Source organism: Cibotium barometz, chromosome 56 (assembly GCF_041138505.1).
Source record: "Cibotium barometz isolate CiBa-2024 chromosome 56, ASM4113850v1, whole genome shotgun sequence".
Classification (NCBI taxonomy): Eukaryota; Viridiplantae; Streptophyta; class Polypodiopsida; order Cyatheales; family Cibotiaceae; genus Cibotium; species Cibotium barometz.
The window spans coordinates 18338636-18359373 of record NC_141101.1 but is presented as its reverse complement, the minus strand read 5'-3'; the positions used below and the strand labels follow the sequence as shown (position 1 = coordinate 18359373).

Below are 20738 nucleotides of genomic sequence, written 5' to 3'. Positions count from 1 at the left end.
CATTAAGATACCTTGATTTGTGTTATCTTGGTGAATTTTTCTTTTTGGTGGAAGTGGAAGGTTTTGGGCCCTCCTTCACATTGGTTGGTGCTGAGGCTGCAAGTTTGAGACTCATGGGCATTGTTGACGATGAGGTTTGAGTCTCTTGCAGAGTGGTGGTTACTGATGTGGAGGCTTTTGAGTATGCAGCCCCCTGTTTTGAGTATGCAGTCCCCTCTTTTGGTGGCGAGGTTGGTTGATGAAGAGGTGTTTGCTCTGGGGCTTTTCCCTTCAGTTCCTTCTTTAAGAAAGATGGTTTTGCTTGGGGATCTTCTTTAGGAATAGCAGTTGGTTGCATGGTTTTGGCATTAGACTTTGTTGTTGGTGAGGATGGAGTGGAAGGGGTAGATGCTTTGTCCAAGTTGGTGATTAATGCAGATGGTAGGTCATTGTGTAGAGGGGCTTCTGTGGAAGAGGCTTGTAACTTTTTACGTTCAGCATCATAGAAATCCATTAGGGTTGGATCCTCTTCCGTGCAGTATGGTATTGTCAACTCTGTGTCACACTGACCATCATGATGACCCTATCGCTATAGCAAAGCATAGTGGTGCTTGCGTAGCAATAGTCCATTTATGCCCCAAGATCAAATCTGCTTCTAACACATACTCAACTACAAAAAACTTGCAAGTAAGGGAGTTAGTTTCAATATACATTGTATGTTCAAGTCTTGTGTAAATGGAATTCTTTCAGGATGAGCCGTGAGTGTTGGTTTACCTAACAAATCCCATAACTCGAGGGTCATGAGATTCTGCTTTCGTGTTGAATAAAGTTGTGCTTGAATTGTGGTGATTTTATTGGAAAGTTTCAATCCAACAATAATTCCTAGGATATTTTCAGTAAGATATGTTGGAAGTTCCAGCTCCTCCAAGGTCTCTTCCTCTCGTAATAAGAGTAATTGCACAACGCCTGACTATTTGCATGGATTCATCAAGTGAATACAACGAGTCACGTATCCAAGCTCCACCAAGGATGACATCATACTCGAGGGGATCTGGGGTAACATGGAATCTAAATTCCACATCTCCACCGATTGTTTGGTAGCATAACTAAAGTAACCTAGAACTTCAATGTTTTGTCCATTGGCTCCTCTTGCAAGGCCATTGTCTTTATGGACGAGTTTAGGTTGCCCCAATGACACCCAAGTGTCAATTGTCAGGATGTTATGACTAGTTCGAGGGCTAATCACGCGTTTGCTCTTAACATCATTGCCCGCAGGGAAATCTAACCATATCATGATATAATCTTCAAGACGAACCATGGATGTTTCAGTTTTTGTTTCAGCTTCAGATCCCATTTCGGTTTTATATTCCCATTCACTCTCATCTTCTTTTTGGCTCTCAGCTTTTTCAATAGTATCCAATGTGTACAATGGTACACTCGGTTCTCTCACAATTCTAACTGAGGTCTGTTTGGAAACTTGCAAATCCATACAGTCCCGTTCAATGTAGCCCTTTATGTCTTTGTATAAATCATGTTGAGCCGTTAAAGGTGCAAGTGCTTACGCTATGATGGCTTCATCACTCATGAGAGAAGAGCACTCCTCCAAATGAGGATTTGAGAGACTACTTTAATTTCATAAGGGATTCATTGAATTCCTTACATGCAATTGCATAATTCCTCTAATGTGCCTCTAATGACTCTTCTATAGAGAGTATGTCTTCCTCTTGTGAAAGGGAAAGTGATACTCCTCTGGTTCTTGTATTTTCATGATTTTGTCGTTAGAACCTAAAAAGTAGCCCAAATATGGCTAGCAATCATTTTTGCGCTATTTTGGATAATTTTTAGTGCTTTAAGGATCGTTTTTTACCTCGATTTTTGGGTCAAATTCTTAGGTTGCTGGTTGGAGGCCAAAATGATGGATTTTTCCCTTGAACTCTCAAGACCAATTTCGGAGAGCTCGATGCTGGTTTTCTGATGAGCACTAGAGTGCCTTCAACGGATTCATGATTTAAGAGATAGGAGCCTCCAAATAGGGTTGTTTTCTAGAGTCCTGTCGGGATGGATCCCCTTTCACATCGTGAAATAGTAGGGCGCAGGACACGTCGTGAAATAGACTTCACAAAACGAGGACTGTTTCACGCCGTGAACCCGTTTAAGGCATGAAATGAACACGGATTTTATCAAATTTGATTTGTTTTCCACGTGAGGCCTTAAGGCATGAACAGCTTAAGGCGTGAAACACTGATTATTTTTTTTCACGTAAGGTCTTAAGGCATGAACGGCTTAAGACGTGAGACGCCAATTTTTTATTTTTATTTTTTAACTTTTTTTTTTGCCACGTGAGGCCTTAAGGTGTGAATGACTCAAGGCGTGAAACGCCAATTCTTTATAATAAAAAGAAACCGCGTGACGCCTTAAGGCATGAGTCCCTTAAGGTGTGAAACACCGATTTTTTTTATAACTTTTTTGGTCTCTAGATGGAAATTCGAGTTTCCTTGTTTGGGGGGGATATTTTTTAAATTTTGAATTGGGGAGATATGGGCATTTTTCTAAAAAGGTAAGTGGGAGTAAAAAAAGTCAACCCTTTTATGACACACTCTTACACCCTTCATAAATGACCCCCAAAATGGAAAATTTGACAACTCATTGGCATCTTCTCATTCAATGCTCATTAGCCTTAATGAGTTTATGTAAAAAAGTGTTTACAAATTAATCAAAGATTAATCCTCCCACTAATCTTTTCCCCTTTTAGACTAATAAAGGGCTCTAATTAACCACTAATTTACACACCATTGTGAGCACATCATTGGATAGAGCATGGGATTGCTAAGCTATGTGTATCAATTAATGTGTAAATTAATATATAATTAGAGATTAATTACACTCTTAATTCTAGTCTCTTCTCTTTATGTTTTGCAAAATTAAGCAAAAGAGAGGGAAATTCGTCCAATTGAAGAAGAAATTGATGTTATCATATTGCAATTCGGAGTTGGTTTGATACTCCAACCATTCCATATAAATTGGTTACCCTTGATTTAATGTAATTTCTGGTAAAATTATCCTGATAAATTTGTGGTAATCATCATTTTGCATTTAACCCTTGGTTAATGCCTGTAAATCTCACTCAAATTCAAGATTATTCATAGCCAGAGTTGCATTTGGGAATGTGCATAAGAATGAATACTATATGCATTATGTATTGGGCACATTACATGAGTGTAAAAATGGGATCGGACACTGCCCTTGTCCAGAATAAGGCAAGAGGTAAGACCTCCCGCATAGATTTGGGTTTGCATTGCATAATGATACAAGATAAACATCAAAAGCCCAAAAGAACTATCAGCAAAATGGTTAAACATGTTGCTCACATGGAGCAAGAAGACCTGACGGATAAGCTCATAGCCCCAGCCATGAAAGAAGAAGAACATCTCTTTCCAAGAAGAAGAACCACACCAAGAAGATCTAGAGGAAGCATTGAAGGAAGACATGGACACGAGAAGAGAAGCTGCCACAAGAAGATTGAAAGAAGAGGAAGACATGGACGCGTGAAGAGAAGCTGCCACGATAAGAAGACTAAAGACAAGAGAAGATGTGAGGCTCCAAAGAGTGAGGAGCCATGTGAAAATCTCTGAGAGAGAGAGAGAGAGAGAGAGAGAGAGAGACACCCCACAACCTACTGTAACCTGCCCCAACAAAGTAAAACCACCTCTGAGCCACCGATGATGTAGGCCACGCGGTAGATAGATGTATGTGTGAGCACTTTAGTCAAGGTCGCGGGCACTTGTAGTAGCCTTGGACACATAGAGAGAGAGTGTCAAGGACTATGAGTTTAGGGACTTGAGGCACTGGTCGCGGACTATCAAGTAAGAGAGAAACTTGGTATAGGGTCCAGGTGTGCTAAGTTAACTTGAGGGGAGGTGTGCTAGACACTGGTCGTCATGGACTATCAAGTAAGAGGGAAACTTGGTATAGGGTCCAGGTGTGCTAGGAGTATTCACTTGAGAGGAGGTGCTGAAATATACAAGTGATTAGGGTGTGTGCAGGAACAAGCCCTTGGCAAGAGGCCGTAAAAGAGAATGTGTAAATGTGAAAGAACTTGTGAAAAGGTGAGAAGAATCTACTAGGAGAGAATAAAGGGTAGCATGAGAAGATTTAGGAAGTGTGGAGATATTTTGGGAGGTAGAATCAAGGAAAAGAGGTGGAGTGAATCAAGGAAAAGAGGTGGAGTGAATCAAGGAGAAATCAGTGGGATTAGATGCTTTGATGTAAACTCTATAAATTGAGACATTGGCCTAATGAGAATTTGTTGGTTTTTGATTATCCATGCCTACATTAAGCTATTTGTTAATTGCTCACTAATTATTTGCTAATCACTTTACTAATTATATCTTAATTATTTACTAATCACTTTGTTAATGATGTTGATTCTAGTATTTGATCCACCATAGCTCATCACATTGCTGTAATTTCAACAATAGCTCACCCTAACCTCCCTTGAAACACATCCAACAAGAGATTACCCTAACCTCCCTTGAAACACATCCAACAAGAGATTACCGCAACTATCGTGAGGATCTTTCCAATGGCCGAACTCGTAACCCTTGAGGTCTCCAAGCTCTACAACTCCTTGAGAAGCAATTCCACCATGTATCCCGCAAGCGTTATCACACCGCCGCGTTGCACTACGTGTACTCGTCTCTCCTCTCAACTCACATCACTCACACACACTCCCTAGTATGCATTAGAGAGAGAGAGAGAGAGAGAGAGAGAGAGAGATTAGCAAGATCAAGACTCTATTGCACAATGTGAGAGTATCTTGTATTATGAGATATATTCACTTATATACGTAGCCATAAGTGTTCACACTCACTTAAACTGTGGGCTGGTTGGGCACTTTAAGCTCATAAGAGGCCTAATACTATTACAATGACTACTCTCATAATATATCCATGTTGTAGATTTGTATACTATTGCTTCATGACTTGAATGTATTACCTTTTGGTGTATCTACCTTTACTCCTTGATGTTAGATAATGGCAATAGCTCTTGTTAACCCTAGGAATGGGTTAACAAATTCCTTGTCTGCATGTAGCTCTCACGGATACCCAAAGATGTTGCTCCAAAATCTTAGGGGAAAAGAGATGAAATTACCCTTACCCATGTACTGCTTCCTTTACTTACCTCTTGAGCTCTTCATATGAACCGATGCTCTGATACCATGAGAAGAATGCGGGAGAGAAGATGAACTTGAGCTCCTTGTAAGAAAACACACACACATAAGAGTAGACATCACACACATAAGAGTAGACATCACACAAGAGAGATGGATGACTAAATTTTCTTCTATACTCTTCACACATAAGAGTAGATATCACACAATAGAGATGGATGGCTGAATTTGCTTCTATACTCTTCACACAAGAGTAGATAGCACCAAACAAGAAAGATGGATGGCTGAATTTTCTTCTATTTTCGTCTCTTCTCTACAAGAGTAGACAACACACAAGAGAGATGGATGGATGGTTGAATTTTCTTCTATTCTCTTTTCTTATCTACAATAGTAGTAGACAACACACAAGAGAGATGGATGGCTGAATTTTCTTCTATTCTCTTCTCTTCTCTTCTCTACAACCGTTACATAAAGAGATAGGAGTATATCCTACAAGGGAAAGTACTCTCCTAAAAGAGATAGGAGTATATCCTATAAGGGAAAGTACTCTCCTATAACATCCTTTCCCTTATAGGAGTATATCCTATAAGGGAAGTACTCTCCTATAACATCCTAAGAAAAAGTACTCTCCTACGCCATAACATATAATAGTAGATCCATAGTGTGAACCCAACTACATGAGATGGCTCTATAACTATACAATAACTCTAGTTCACCAAAGTGGTTGTCACGTAGCCTGTAAACCAAGCCACATATCACCCATAGTCTCATCAACCATGCGAGTAACATAAGTGCGGAAGCTATCACCACACCCAGGTAGGTCATGAGTGTTTGTAGCATTAGTTAAGCTCAATATCTCAACATTCCCTTCACAAAAAGCAAGATGAAAGAAGTTATCATGTGCTTTGATGCCATCCTTCTGTGTTAAACTTGGCCTTCCTTGTTTTTGATAGGTAATTTGACATGGTAACATAACCTAAATACATCATCGGGCTTATTTCTAACTTTCACATCATAAGGAATTTTGATAGAATAGTAAAGCCCACATGATGATATAATCTCAATTTGAATGTGTCGTCATGCTTATTTTTAGCTTTCACATGATTGATGTACTCCTTATGGAAATACCTAATCTTTTGCAAGAATGTCATATGTAACCTGGTATCTACATCAATGTTATGATCCCAAGCTACAAGCTTTGCTTATTTATCCACCATTAAACCCCACATACACCTGTCTTGAAAGATTTGACATGTGAATACTTGATGTTAAGCTCTTTCTTTGTTGCTTTCAAAGAATGATGTCCTCCCAACACAATGTACATGTACTCATTCACATCTAACTTGTCAAAGGGCCTTTTCTTGGGACATGTGGTGGGATCCGCGAGGAAATAAGGCATGACTTTGGTAGTTGGCCACCTTCCCCCACCTACTTCCTTTCCCATCGTACCCCCCCCCTTCTCCCACTCCCCACACCTCCTCCCCTTCTTCTAACCCCCAACCATGTTGCCACACCTCCTTCCCCTTCTTCCACCCTTCCTAACTATGTCGCCCTCGTCTCTCCCCTTCCCAACCAACCATCACCCCCTCCTCCCCTCTTCTCCCATCCTTCACCCTTTCTTGAAAAGCACCACCATAAACGAAAGAATAAGATGGGATGAAGAAGGACATAAACAAGAACAAGGAAAAGAAAAAGATGAGAGGAATAAGAAGACTTACACAAAAATTGTGCTCCCACTTGTAAGTACAGGAAGATAAACAAAGACAAGGGGGGAGATGTAGAAATATAGATATGAAATTTGAAAAAATAAAAGCATAGAAAAAGAATGTAAAAATAGCACACACACAAAAAGAAATAACAAAAATATTGGAATATGTTGGAATTTATGATCAATGTCATGGTCTAAGGTTAAAGCACTCAATAAAATGTAAAAGGACCATGTAATGTGAAGAGAATCCAGGTGAATGTAAGGGTCAAACCCCACTTGAAGTAGGCGAGTTTTAGAAGATTCCATGGAGGCTATATTCTAGGGAGCCATGTGGGGGGAGATGGCCTTGGATGCTCTTGGTGAGATGTAAGCAATGATGTCATTCAAACATGTACTCTTTGGCTATAAAATGGTGGCCCTCCTAATGAGAAAAATACGAATTCTATTGCCCCATTCATGTTGTTATTATGCTGTGATTAAGTCTCCCTAATCATGCTTAACTAGTGCTTAATTACTAGCTTTATGATATGGCTCATTTCCATCCACCATAGCTCATCCATTGAGTATGAGATCAAGCTCATTCATACATTTAGTATTCTAACATGGTATCAAAGCAACATTTCATTCCTAGGCCTAGTTATCATCATCATCTTCAAGGCATTAAACCATGGTCTTCATTTTCATCAAAATGAAGCTTTCCATTGAAGCTTCAACTACATAACCCTGGTCTTTTGCTGATTGCGGGCTGAATACTCAACCATTTCACAAACTTTTTGGTGCAAAAGAAAGCTAAGAGGCGGCGCTTTCAGCGTGTAGCTGCTCGAGAGTTCAATCGCCAGCATCGCGTCGCCATTACGCCTGCAAATCGGCGCCTTTTTTCTGCAAAAAACGGCTACAGCAGGAGACATGGTCCATGGTTTACTAATTCCTTTGGTGAGCACTTTAGCAATGATATGAAGCTTATACATATTGAATTTCATGAGCATTGATGCACTGTAGCTACTGCTTCAAGTCATTCATCAGTTTTCAAAGTGTCTGGAGTGTTGAGGCTCATATCAGTGATTTACTCACTTGTTTTGGATGGTGTTGAGCTCAATAGCTTAGCAAATCACTGCTATTCATTGTGTTCAAAGCATTTTAAGTGAATCATTTGGGAAGACCTTCAATGAAACACTCAAAGTCAACTCTGTTTTAGGGACAGCCTTCATATGAATGGATAAGGTTTGAGCTAATCCAATATGATTTTGTACTTCACTATCATATGGTATTGTGATGATGTAATAATAAACATCACAATTTAAAATCCTCTTCAACATTATCATGACGGAAAGTGATGCAGAATCCTCAAATGAATCATATGTGAGAAAATCCCTCAAAAGCACAAGAAAAATCAGAAAGCCAAGGATGCGGGTAAAAACTAGAACCTACTACTATCATCATGCTAGAGCTTTAGGGTTTGGGGAATTTCTAAGTAACAACATGCACTTGTATGTTGATGGTGCCTTCTAGTTTTTGAACTCTCTTATTTCTCATGAGACTAGACACTGCCATTGTTTGGTAAGACCTTCTCATGGAGATGTCATCTCAAATCCTCATTAAAAAATTCAATGGTCATGACTTCCACACTTGGCAAGTTAAAATGAGATTTTTACTAATGAAAGAAGGAGTTTGGGGCATAGTCAATGGCACTATACCTAAACCTGTCACACGAGAAGGAGAAATCTCTTGGCAAACCAAGGATGAGAAAGCATTAGCTCTCATTGCCCTTGGAGTTGAAGATAGTTATATACATTACATTGGTAATGGAACATCTTCACAAATTGCGTGGAATTCACTGGATAAATCTTTTGGTGCTCAAGGCCTCCATAGCAAAATCAGTCTCAAAGTAGACTTTTACAGTCTAGAGTACAAGATTGATGAGACACTTGCATCTCACATCAACACCATGAAGAGCTTGATGGCCCAGCTCGAAGCCATCAATGAACCAGTCAAGGAGAGTGATGCCATAGCCATCCTCCTAAAATCAATGCCATCCGAGTATGATACACTCATGCCGACCTTAATGTATATGCAGGATCCCACTTTGGAGGGAATAGAGAGTGTTCTCTTGGAAGAAGAGAAGAAGCTGAAAGGTAGAGTCATTGATCTTGTCTCAAACCAGGCATACCTTGTTCAAAAGAAAACCGGTAAATCACTCCAATGAACACATTGTGGAAGGACAGGACACCTTGCCAAGAATTGCTACCACAAAGACAAGCCAAAGCGAATATGCACCAAAATATGCACCAAATGTGGAAAGCCAGGTCACCTCGCCGACAAATGTTACACCAACCAGGCAAATATGGTAAGCACTTCGAATGATTCCGCAGAAGCAATCCAAGCATGCAACAATGTTACTACCTCCTTTGATGCAGAGGTAGATGCAGAATGGGCTTTCTAAAGCCAACAATGTTTATGCCCTCTCTTACCCAAATGTTTATGTATGGACACCTCTAACCACCGATGATGTAGGTTATGTGTTTCTATGATGCTCACAATATCTCTCAGTAGGCCATGTAGCCCTCAAGGGGGGATTGATGGGGAGTTGGGTCTCCATGACCAACAAATGATGATGATGATGCCCATGGATATGATGATGATGATGCTATGATGATGATGGGGTATGGGAGAGGAATGTTTTCATGTAGGAATGTTTTTCATGTCATTTTCTTTTCGCAATGTAGAAGCTATGCTCCCTATGAGCGATGCTAATTTCTTTTATGTACTGTAGAGCTATACTCCTTATGAGTTAAGCTTTTTCTTTCATGTAATGTTTGGATCAAGGGAGGGCAATATACCATGCCATGATCAAGGGAGGGTATTGGAATATGTTGGAATTTATGATCAATGTCATGGTCTAAGGTTAAAGCACTCAATAAAATGTAAAAGGACCATGTAATGTGAAGAGAATCCAGGTGAATGTAAGGGTCAAACCCCACTTGAAGTAGGCGAGTTTTAGAAGATTCCATGGAGGCTATATTCTAGGGAGCCATGTGGGGGGAGATGGCCTTGGATGCTCTTGGTGAGATGTAAGCAATGATGTCATTCAAACATGTACTCTTTGGCTATAAAATGGTGGCCCTCCTAATGAGAAAAATACGAATTCTATTGCCCCATTCATGTTGTTATTATGCTGTGATTAAGTCTCCCTAATCATGCTTAACTAGTGCTTAATTACTAGCTTTATGATATGGCTCATTTCCATCCACCATAACTCATCCATTGAGTATGAGATCAAGCTCATTCATACATTTAGTATTCTAACAAAAAAACCAAATAAAACGGGAGTTTTCGAGTTCCCAAGTTGGATTCTGGAATCCAAGTCCACGTGAACTTTGATTGTAGAATCCACCATGGCAGATTCTAGAATCCAATTTTGAGCTTACTTGGATTCTAAAATCCACCAAGATGGATTCTAGAAAAATCCAAGTAAGCATGCACTTGGATTCTAGAATCCAAGTGACCTTATCGAAGTGACCTCGAACTTGGATTTCAAAATCCAGTTGAGATCTCCCTTGGATTCCATAATCCGCCAAGGTGGATTCTAGAATAAAGTGAGAGTGCACTTAGATTGTAGGATCCACCAAGGTAGTTTCTAGAATCCAAGTGAGCCATCAGTTTTGATCCAGCAATGTTGTTATGTGATTTTTTTCTTAAGTATATTATTTAGTAAGTATAAAAAATTATCAATGAGGATATTAATTAAAAAATTATAAATTTTTAAGTTTAAAATAATAAAAATATCAATATTTTAGTTTTAAAGTCTTTTGGAATTTTAATAAAATTAAGAGTTTATTATTATTTTTAAAATAGCTTTAGATTTGAAAAGAATTTAAAAATATATCTCTATAAATGTTATGAATTTTTTCATTATTAAATGATTTTATTACTTAAAAATAAACTCTTACTACTTTTCTTAATTCACTTGAATTAAAACATTAAAATTTTTAAAAATACCTAAAAAGGTTTAAAAAGCCTGAAATAGACTAGATGACCTTGCACAAGCTTGAGAGCTCAATAGTTCACTTGAGAGTGATGAAAATGAAGCCTTTTCCTTGCTTTTAAAAAAATGTTTATTATAATTATAATTATAATTATTAATTTTTGAATAATTAAATCTTGAGAAAAGCCTAGACTTTAATTAATCATTGTGTCTCTTTCATATCAATATTTCAAACCTATTTGCAGTGTGAAGATCTCTTACATCAAAGCTTGTAGTGCTTTTCATAGTAAGATGATGATGTCTATCCCTAAGCACACTTTCAAAGTTGTATAGTGGTAGGAATTCAATAGTTACAATGATTCTAATGTAGTTTATTCTTACATTCCATCAGTTCATCTTCACACTCAGATTTAGAAGTCCTAAAGTCAATAAGTTTAAGCAAACTTCTCACATGAAGAATCATCAAGGTATGATCATTTCTCATCTAATAGAAAGTGGTAATTAAGTGAATGAAGAAGATGAAAGAAGTAGTCCTTTGGGAGAATATGAAGCATTGAACGCAAGGCATGATGCTATCAAAGGAGTAAATAAGGGAAACATATAAATCATTTTATTATGGGAAGAATTGTTTAAGAAAGTTAGGATATTCAAAAGTAAGAAGATAGCAAATATTATTTTCTTTAAGCAAAGCTTAACAAAATATGTTATTGAAAATATTCATATCACATGGTAGTTCTTCACAAAAGTACACTATTTCCATCATCATTGTTTTTGTTGAAGATGTTTTTCTAAAACTCAAAAAATATTAACATCTTTAAGTTTTGAGGACTCAAGCTTGGTGTTCGGTTCACATGAAACTTCACAACTTTATTTCATGCACGGCAATGATTTGATAACTTTGTGATGTTGAATGGAGAAATAATCCTGATTCTAGCTTCACTCCTTTTCTTGACATTTTTACTGAGAAGGAAGTTTACAATTTATACGTATATTCATTTAGAGATACTGAAGAGAATATTGCCTCCCTCCCATCTTTCCTTTGTATTTAGAGGCAATACACAAAAGATTACAAGAAAATATATTTGGGATTGGTGATAGATGGAATGGATCAAAAGAAGACTTCGGTACCTCACTTCATGTGTTCTCCAAGAGCTTAATAACTTCATTCAACTGCATGTTATGGGTGCACTAGTGTTCAATGGTGTAATGCCTTCTCATGTCTTCATTAATTTTCCAAGCATTCATAATGACCCAAATCTCAGAGCAATAATCCATAAGATATGAGTTCTTCCATTAGTGCTTTATTTGCAATTGGATAATACATGTAGGAAAAACAAGAATCATGTATTGCTTACATACTTGTGCATGTTAGTACATAAGAAAATATTCAAGAAGATCAAGTTGGAGTTTTTATTGGTGGGTCACATACATGATCAAATTGATCAAATATTTAGTATATTTTCTATATGATTGACAAAAAAACAAGTGATACTGATTTTTCAACAATATGTCAAGTTTTAAAGAAGCTTATGTTCCTAATCACACTATTGAAATTCTTGAGAAAACATACAGTTTTCACTGTTTTTTGCAATAGAAGAAACCACATGTGTCTCTACATTGCATAGCCTAATGATCTTAGCTTTCAACATTGGATAGCTTAATGATCTTAGCTTTCAACATCAAACAAAAGGATTTGAGTGAGATTCTAATTTGGGAAAAGAAATACTCAAACTTTGAATTGTGACATCCCGATGAGGGTTTGAAGTTTCTTTTATGCATCCTTGAAAGCCGAGTAGACATAGCAAAGTAAATGCTTTTGACTGCTCCAAATGAGATTCTGAAATCTGAAAAGAAAAACTGTGAAATTGACTACGTTAAATGTATGGAGAAACTTAAGGAGAGTTTAGTGTGCACGTGTATTTTCATGCTAGTTCATAACAATGGTGGGATTATTTTTATTGGAAACAAGAACACACACACACACACACACACACACACACACACACACACACACACACACACAGTGGAGAAGCTCAAGTGAGCACATAGTGAGATGATAGATAGATAATGAATGTGTGCTATACAAAGATGATAAGAATACCCCAAGATGGGTGTATACTAGCACAGGGTAAAAAACCTCCTAAAGAGGAAAAAAGTGCCGTGGCTGGTCTTAGTGTGATCACACACATCACTACCAAATATGCTATAAATCCCACCTCAAGGAAGTGATGATGTGAACAAGGGCTGAGTTGGTAATAAAAATACAAAGATGTTCTAGGCTCCTTGGACTATGAGAGGGAGCCCAGACTAATCACCAAAGAGAAGTAAGCTCAAAGCTTTGCAAAAAGCTTCAAACTTCTCTTGTGAGAGAGACTTCGTGAATAAATCTACCATGTTGTCATGTGTTGGCACACATAAGCCAAGTTGATTTCCCTTCTGGACCATCTCTCCCTAACATAATGATAATGTACCTCAATGTTCTTTGTGCGAGCATGAAACTGATTATCTCTCAGAAGTAAAGATAGTAGTGGCTAAGGACTCACCAATACCCAAATCAGCAAATAAGGCATCTGAACCAAACACACTCAACTATAAATGTATGTTTAATAACCTTATCGTCATTTAAAAAATATATTTTTTGAATTTGCTCAGGCACAAGTACATAAGTAAGATAACCAAAAATGTGAGCCACAGAGGGCTTTCTAATATTCCAAGCTTCAAAAGGCATATTTATATACAAATCCTTTGTAGGACACATGTTAAAAACATATGTTGCACACATGATTGCTTCTAGCCAGAAATCATGAGGTAACTCCTGACTTTTAACCATATAACATGCCATCTCCATGAGAGACCTATTTTTGGGTTCTATTACACCGTTTTGCTGAGGTGTTTAGGATACAGTACATTGGTGTTTTATCCCATGATTAACCATGTATGCATGAGACTCCTTAGACATATACTCCCCCCTTCGATCAATGCGTAGGGTACCAATCTTACATGGACAAACATTTTCGGCCATAGCAACAAAGTGCTTAAAGCACATAAAAACCTCTGATTTGTTTTCAATGAATGTGACACAATACAGATAGCCCCCAACAGATGGTGTCCTCATAAGACCACATACATCACTGTGTATAAGCTGCAATTTTTAGACATCTCTAGTTGAACCATCTTTGGAAAATGATGCCTGTTGCAATTTTCCAAGAATATAGCCCTCATAAACAATATAGCCATCTTTGGAAAATGATGCCTGTTGCAATTTTCCAAGAATATAGCCCTCATAAACATATTTAATAGGGGCTTCAAGATGTGGCATCTTAGACACCATGTCATGCTTATAGAAACGCACCAAACTGCCAAAGTTCAAGTGATTAAAGCGTGCAAAAACTATACATACAACATGCTTTTGTCTTTTATATGCATCTAGAAAAGTACCACAAGCAACAATTGTATTGCTATCACTGCGATCATGAACAATACATATGTCATCCACAAACTGAACCACTAAGCCAGCCTTAGTAATAATAGAGACATATAATAAGTTCTTCTTGGTCCCTGTTACATATAATACATTTGAGAGTGTGATTGTTTCATCATTTGCAGTAGTGAGAACAATTTTACCAACTACTTTTACATGATATGAGGTGTTGTTTGCACATGTAACAATGTTTCCCTATGGAACAAATTCAAGTGATAAGAACAAACTACAATGAGAAGTGATATGCTTATTAGCACCACTGTCAAAATACTAGACATGTACATCTATAACAACTATGCATACATCCTTACGTGAAGGGTCAAAACTGATTGCACAATGAAAGCCCAATCATCATGTGCATAGTTTGCAGATTTGTTGTTTTCTACATTAGGTGTTGACGCATCAGCTACATCCATACCCGAGTCTTTCTTTTTCTCCTTCTCCAGCCGCTTTCTGCACTCATTAATGTAGAGGCACCCCAAATAACAAGCAAGCATGAGCGAGCCAGAGGAAGACCGCGAGCAAGTGGGAAGGCTAGAGACCATCATGAAAATGCTGTACAATGACAAAACAAATGCCAGAGGGGACGTGTTTTCTTATGTGCCCTTGTGCATACTTAAGTATGTCTATTGCCTCTCCGAACACTCATACACACAACAGATAATTATGATGCGCTATGTTATTAGTCTAACTGGAACACAATTTCTTCCGTGCCATTGCACATACTTAAGTATGTCTATTGTCACTTTGAACACTCATACATACACACAATAGATAATTATGATCCACTATGACATTGGTCTTTATGCTATACAATGATGAAATAAATGCTCCTCTCACTCACTCACTCTCTCTCTCTCTCTCTCTCTCTCTCTCTCTCACACACACACACACACACACACAAACACGCACCCTATGTGCACACAAGATCCAAGCCGTAATGCACAAAATAGATAATTAGGATGCGCCATGACATTGGTCTTTGCACAAAATTACAAAGGTTGTAATGAGGTTCAACTGGTGGCACATCTATATGCAAATTTTAATCGACACAACTTTCATCATCCAGAAATAAGCATCGTCGTTGGTGATTCTCTCCAGTGACCTTGTCATATCGACAATCCCGAGCCATCTCCAAAGCAATCGCCACAACTTTCATCATCCAGAAATAAGCATCGTCGTTGGTGATTCTCTCCAGTGACCTTGTCATATCGACAATCCCGAGCCATCTCCAAAGCAATCGCCTCAGCATAATCTGGCAAGATACTTAACATGGACAAAGAACTTGCTCAACCAATGAAGGCTTTGTAATGGCATTACAGAAATGTAAACAAAATAGTCACAACCAAATAACAATCTCGAACATAATCTTACTCAATTTGCATCCGCCACATGTGCACACACACCACATATGGGTTCATGCATATAACATCACCAATCAAAGATCTAAAGACATGAATCTCATCCAATATAGCATCAACAACTATTTTGATTACACAACTAAAACATAGTGATAGCGAAACCATAACCAAAAGGTAGCAAGCCCCAAACAGAATGTTATCTTAAACACATGAAACTAAATGCCATAGTGCAATTGAAATATGGTGCAACAAAAGGAAAAGGTGAGCTGCTCACTAGTCGTATGGAGAGACCCTTGCCAAAACATCCATTTCATCTTTGACAGTCTCTGATGTGCCTGGCCCAACACCTAGTTTTCGCTTCTTCTCAATCCAGAAGCAAGGGAGCCACATGTGATGTGATGAGCGTATCATCAATGTCAATGGCCACACATAATCGATTAGAGTCCATGCACGCCCGAAGGAGGGGAGCAGTGCCACAACCCGACTCAATCGCTATCCCATCACGATGAGAGAGGAGCTCCAAATAACATGCCACAAAGGTGTGGCTCCTCTCCATGCCCCCTCTCCAATCGTGTCCAACATCAGAGGCCCTAGCCCTGCCTATCAGAAGAAGGTAGATGATGGTAGACAATGCTGTCCATAGGGATCAGCTCGCAAAGCCTCAAACAAAGGCTGACTAGAATCAAGGTAAACAAGAGGATCACAACAGCGTCTATGAACCAAGAAGAGCATAGAAGCTGAACAACACTACAAAAAACACCGAAAGTAAAAAAAATAGCGATTGGTGTTTGGAACAAGTTCAATCATCAAACTGAACAGCATAGTTATTGATTTTCTCTTTGTACCATAGACGAAGAGCCCATAAGCTCTATAGAACCATAAGATGTATGATGCATGACCAGCACACGATACCAAATGTCCAAGCCACTCACCCTAATATGTCTCTCAATCCAACCAGTGGTGGCCTTGTACATAAAACAAACGAGGCATCACCATCCAACCGTCGACACACCACATAACCTGTGAAACTCTACTTGCATACCTGCTTGGGAGCTTATAATCGACAACCATCCATTGTCTGACATGGAGGCATCAACCACACATATGCCATAGCACACGTGCTCCTCATTGAGAATATCCCAATGTGGGTGAGATGTCGGCTCAAAGAGCACTCCACCAAATAGCAAGTCCAAGAAAACAATATCGACCGCCCAAGTGACTGGTCTACCATTGCGGACATAATATAGTAATGTGTAAGGAAAATAGAAAGATAGAGAGATATTATGGCCATGTGTATAATGGTAAAAAGATAGAATATAGAGAGAGAGGCATGGAGGGAGGGAGCATGGATGCATGAAGATAGAAAAGTGACGTTTGAGTCTCATGTGCATGATTGTGATAGGAGCGGAGTTGGGCATATGGAGAGAGAGTGAGAGAGAGCATGGAGATAGAGTGAGAGAGAGCATGGAGAGCGAGCATGGTGAGGCTCATTACCTAATAAGGAGCCATCATCCTCATCATCAAGCAGGGAAGTCTCCTTTTCACTCCTCTCTTGTCTTTTTCCTCTTTGATCCATGTATTTGGACTAACGCCCTTTGGACAAAACACATAATCCTCAACTAATATGCAAACATTTTAGAATACTACTTAAATGAAATGAAATGAAATGAAAAGAATTACCATGAATGTTTGAGGTAGAGTCTTTCTCAACTAATATGCAAACATTTTAGAATACTACTTAAATGAAATGAAAATAATTACCATGCATGTTTGAGGTAGAGTCTTTCTCTCTCGTCGTAGTATCATCAGAGATAGAAATCCACGCTCGACAAGCGCCAGCCACCCTCTTTTAAAAACACGAAGTATCTATCACACAAAAAGAATCAAAGAAGACACGACACAAGCAAAAGATGCTTGAGACAAAGTAGATAAATACCGCAAGCTATCAAGAAAGAAAACTCCAAGCACATTATACATCCCACCTATAAACCACCCGTTGAACCACCCGTTGTGCAGCCATCTGAATCAAGTCATACTTTCTCAAGTTCTTTAACTCCACATTCTTCTCCCTACTCTCTAGTCGGACTATAGTAGGAAAGAGTGACTTGCGTTTTTCCATCCTAACCTCCTCATAAAACTGTTGCAATGGGAACTCCTCAGCTAAGACCAAACCTCCTCATAAAACTGTTGCAATGGGAACTCCTCAGCTAAGACCAAACCCCCAGGTTGATCGATGAAATCTTTAAGCACATCAGGTGCTCTTGCAAGAATTCTCTCCAACATCGACTCCCTCTGTAACAACCAACTGAAAACAAGGAAGAAAGCATAATTATATGTTGCAAACAAATTATGACTCTCAAAAGAAAGCATCATTATGTATTCACCTTCTGAACTCGTGATCCCCTCTTGGAAGACGATAGACTCCTCTGGTTGCTTTATTTGCCTCCAATAGTGACAACAAAAGAACCTTTATCTCCGTTGAAACTTGTGGACAAATAGCTAGTAGATTAGTCTTTTCTAGCGTGGCCTAGCTTGTGCATCCCATTTGAGTGAAAGCACTCTTTACCACACCAACCATCACCGAGGTTGGGATCCACAATATTTAATATCTTTTTACAAACACACACATGTAATTAATTATACATTAAACAACAAAGTAAGCTTACCTTCCCAATTTTGTCACTATGTTTCCTTGTGAGGTCATCAAGCTCTTTTACCTCCTGTCTCTTAAACTCTTCTCGAGATAGAGAAGGGCGAAGGGGATCCAACTTTTGATGGAGTTCTTTGTTCATTTGAACCTAGAGGAAAAGTGTGAAGAACATTCAACTTGAAACCCAAAACAAATCCTTATAAACTAGCCTAAATAACATTCAACTTCGCTTATGACAATAGTCTAAAGAAGCATACATTATAAACTAGCCGAGCTAGGTATCTCCTTTGTTGTCTCAAGGGAAACCAAGGCTCTGCACCCTTGGTATTCTTCCTCCTAATTCTCATGATCAAATCCACATCTTTGGGAGACAACTCCTTAAGATAATCCTCCAGATTAGCAGTGCATATATTAAACATATTCACCAACTCATCCTCCCGAAGAGATGTAGCAACCAAAACATGTGTGTTAAGACTACGTGCAAAATCTCAAGTTAGTCCAAATTGTAAAAATCAACATAATTTTCAATAATCAACAAGCAAACTTTGAGTAATTAGATACTTACAAATTCATGCATTGGAAGCAAGAAAGGAGAGAAATCTTGCTCACTTTCCTTGGATCAATGACCGTAGAAAGCACACGCACATGCTTCTCATGACGATGAAGAAACCTCTCGACAATGGACCCCATCCAAGCCACGGTTCGATGATTAACTTCCCAAACATAAAACATATGATTGGACAAATGTTTCAAGCAAGGATGCAAGCTCAACTCATCTTCAAACTCTCTGTTCACATCTAGCCAAATTGGATCCCAAGTAGCCATAATCTCGGCAGTCATCACTAAACTTAGCTCGCTCACCCTGGTTAGTGCAAATGGAAACTATGAAAACCCCCTTCTCAGGCACATATCCCTCCTTACCAAATGCAATCTTTAACCCAGATAGATCATTCCTAAGTCCTCTCACCTTTACATAAGGAAGCATGCGACACAATGGAATGGGTTGACACTCAAAGCAACTGAGCACCCTAGTTTTTTTTAAGAATATCCTCCCCCTCAACCATAAACATACCACTCTCATCATTCACAACACTATCACTCAAAGCTTCTAGTCACAAAACATACAGAGTTGAGCTTCATTCTCATCAACAATCTGGCCATCCTCACCATCTCTACCCAACCTATCATTACCCTCATGCACCTCAATAGTAGGCTCATCATGTGGCTCTTCCACCACTGTCTCAAGTGTTGATCTCCCACCTCTTCTTCCTCTTTGGGAGCTAGTCCCAGGGCTTGAGGCCACACTAAAACAACATTAGAGACAAGCACACAAGAAAAAGCCAAAGGCCACTTCACATTGCATAAGCATGTCATGAAAGGCCTAAGAAAACACAATAAAGAGGTTTCACCTCTTTCAGGGGGTTCGAGGCATTCTACAAAACACGATTCTCCACTGCATAAACATCAATTACATGTTCATTATACAATCCCCAAAACATTCTCTCTCTTACTATGTCCCTCTCTCTATCTCTCTCTAACACCCTCCATCTCTCTCTCGCATGGCATCCAATCTCTCTCTCTCTATCTCTCTCACACATGCTATCTCTCTCTCTCTCTATCTCTCTCACACATGCTCTCTCTCTCTCTCTCTCTCTCTCTCTCTCTCTCTCTCTCTCTCTCTCTCTCTCTCTTGCTCTCTCTGCTTGCTCGAAAGAGCCCGCGTGCTCTTTAACTCACAAACGATGGCTCATACTAGAAGAAGTCGAAATACAAGTGCTCATATCAATCTTTGAGAGGAAGGTTATAATATATACTCTCTCTCTCTCTCTCTCTCTCTCTCTCTCTCTCTCTCTCTCTCTCTCTCTCTACTTACTCGAGCTCTTTCTCAAGCTCTGTTCATAACCCCTCTCTCTCCTCTTCCATAGCCCCTCTCTCACCTCTTCTATAGCCTCTTTCTATCTCTGCCGCGTGCCTGCTTGAAAGAGCCCACGCCGGCGTGTATCTCTCTCTTCCTCTCTCTCAATCTCTCTATGCCTGTCTCATTCGCCATTAATCCGCCTCTCTATGATGTCTCTCACATTCGCCCCAGTCCTCCGCGGCTCACTTGGATTTGCCGGATGCTATGCTAGATGTTCTTGTTTGTCAGATGCTATGCTCTCTCTCTCTCTCTCTTCCATGGCTCTCTCTCTCTCTCTCTCTCTCTCTCTCTCTCTCTCTCTCTCTCTTTGCCTGCTCAAAAGAGGCACGCCGACGTGGGCTCTTTCAAGCAGGCAGAGAGAGAGAGAGAGAGAGAGAGAGAGAGAGAGAGAGCATAGCATCCGGCAAACAAGAACATCTAGCATAGCATCCGGCAAATCCAAGTGAGCCGCAGAGGACTGGCGAATGCGAGAGACATCATAGAGAGGCG

The 20738-nt window shown here is 39.2% G+C and overlaps 1 protein-coding gene across 8 annotated transcripts; it reads right to left on the bottom strand.

Moving 5' to 3' along the window:
• Positions 1-15274: 15274 nt before the first annotated feature.
• On the bottom strand, positions 15275-20403 carry LOC147606978 (uncharacterized). Of its 8 annotated transcripts, none has more exons than XM_086791367.1 (7): positions 18589-20402; positions 18348-18479; positions 18066-18114; positions 17807-17986; positions 17443-17547; positions 17176-17274; positions 15275-15586 (listed from the first exon to the last, which is right to left on the bottom strand). In XM_086791367.1, the coding sequence occupies exons 1-4, from the start codon at positions 18748-18750 to the stop codon at positions 17889-17891; spliced, it is 441 nt and encodes a 146-aa protein (XP_086647493.1). In that variant the 5' UTR covers positions 18751-20402; the 3' UTR covers positions 15275-15586; positions 17176-17274; positions 17443-17547; positions 17807-17888. The 8 variants fall into 8 exon arrangements, with proteins under 8 accessions (XP_086647493.1, XP_086647488.1, XP_086647490.1 ...); XM_086791362.1 differs by having other exon boundaries at positions 17362-17547; positions 18066-18124; positions 18589-20401; XM_086791364.1 differs by having other exon boundaries at positions 15275-15575; positions 17362-17547; positions 18066-18124; positions 18589-20401.
• Positions 20404-20738: the final 335 nt, after the last annotated feature.

Bases quoted from the DNA above. Each gene is read 5' to 3' on its own strand.
- LOC147606978 (XM_086791362.1), bottom strand. From the start codon at position 18,750: ATGTTTAATATATGCACTGCTAATCTGGAGGATTATCTTAAGGAGTTG. The intron at 18,125-18,347 runs GTAAGCTTACTT...TCACTATTGGAG, and splicing joins ATAGTGACAAAATTGGGAAG to GCAAATAAAGCAACCAGAGG. The intron at 17,987-18,065 runs GTGAATACATAA...CCTTGTTTTCAG, and splicing joins GGGGATCACGAGTTCAGAAG to TTGGTTGTTACAGAGGGAGT.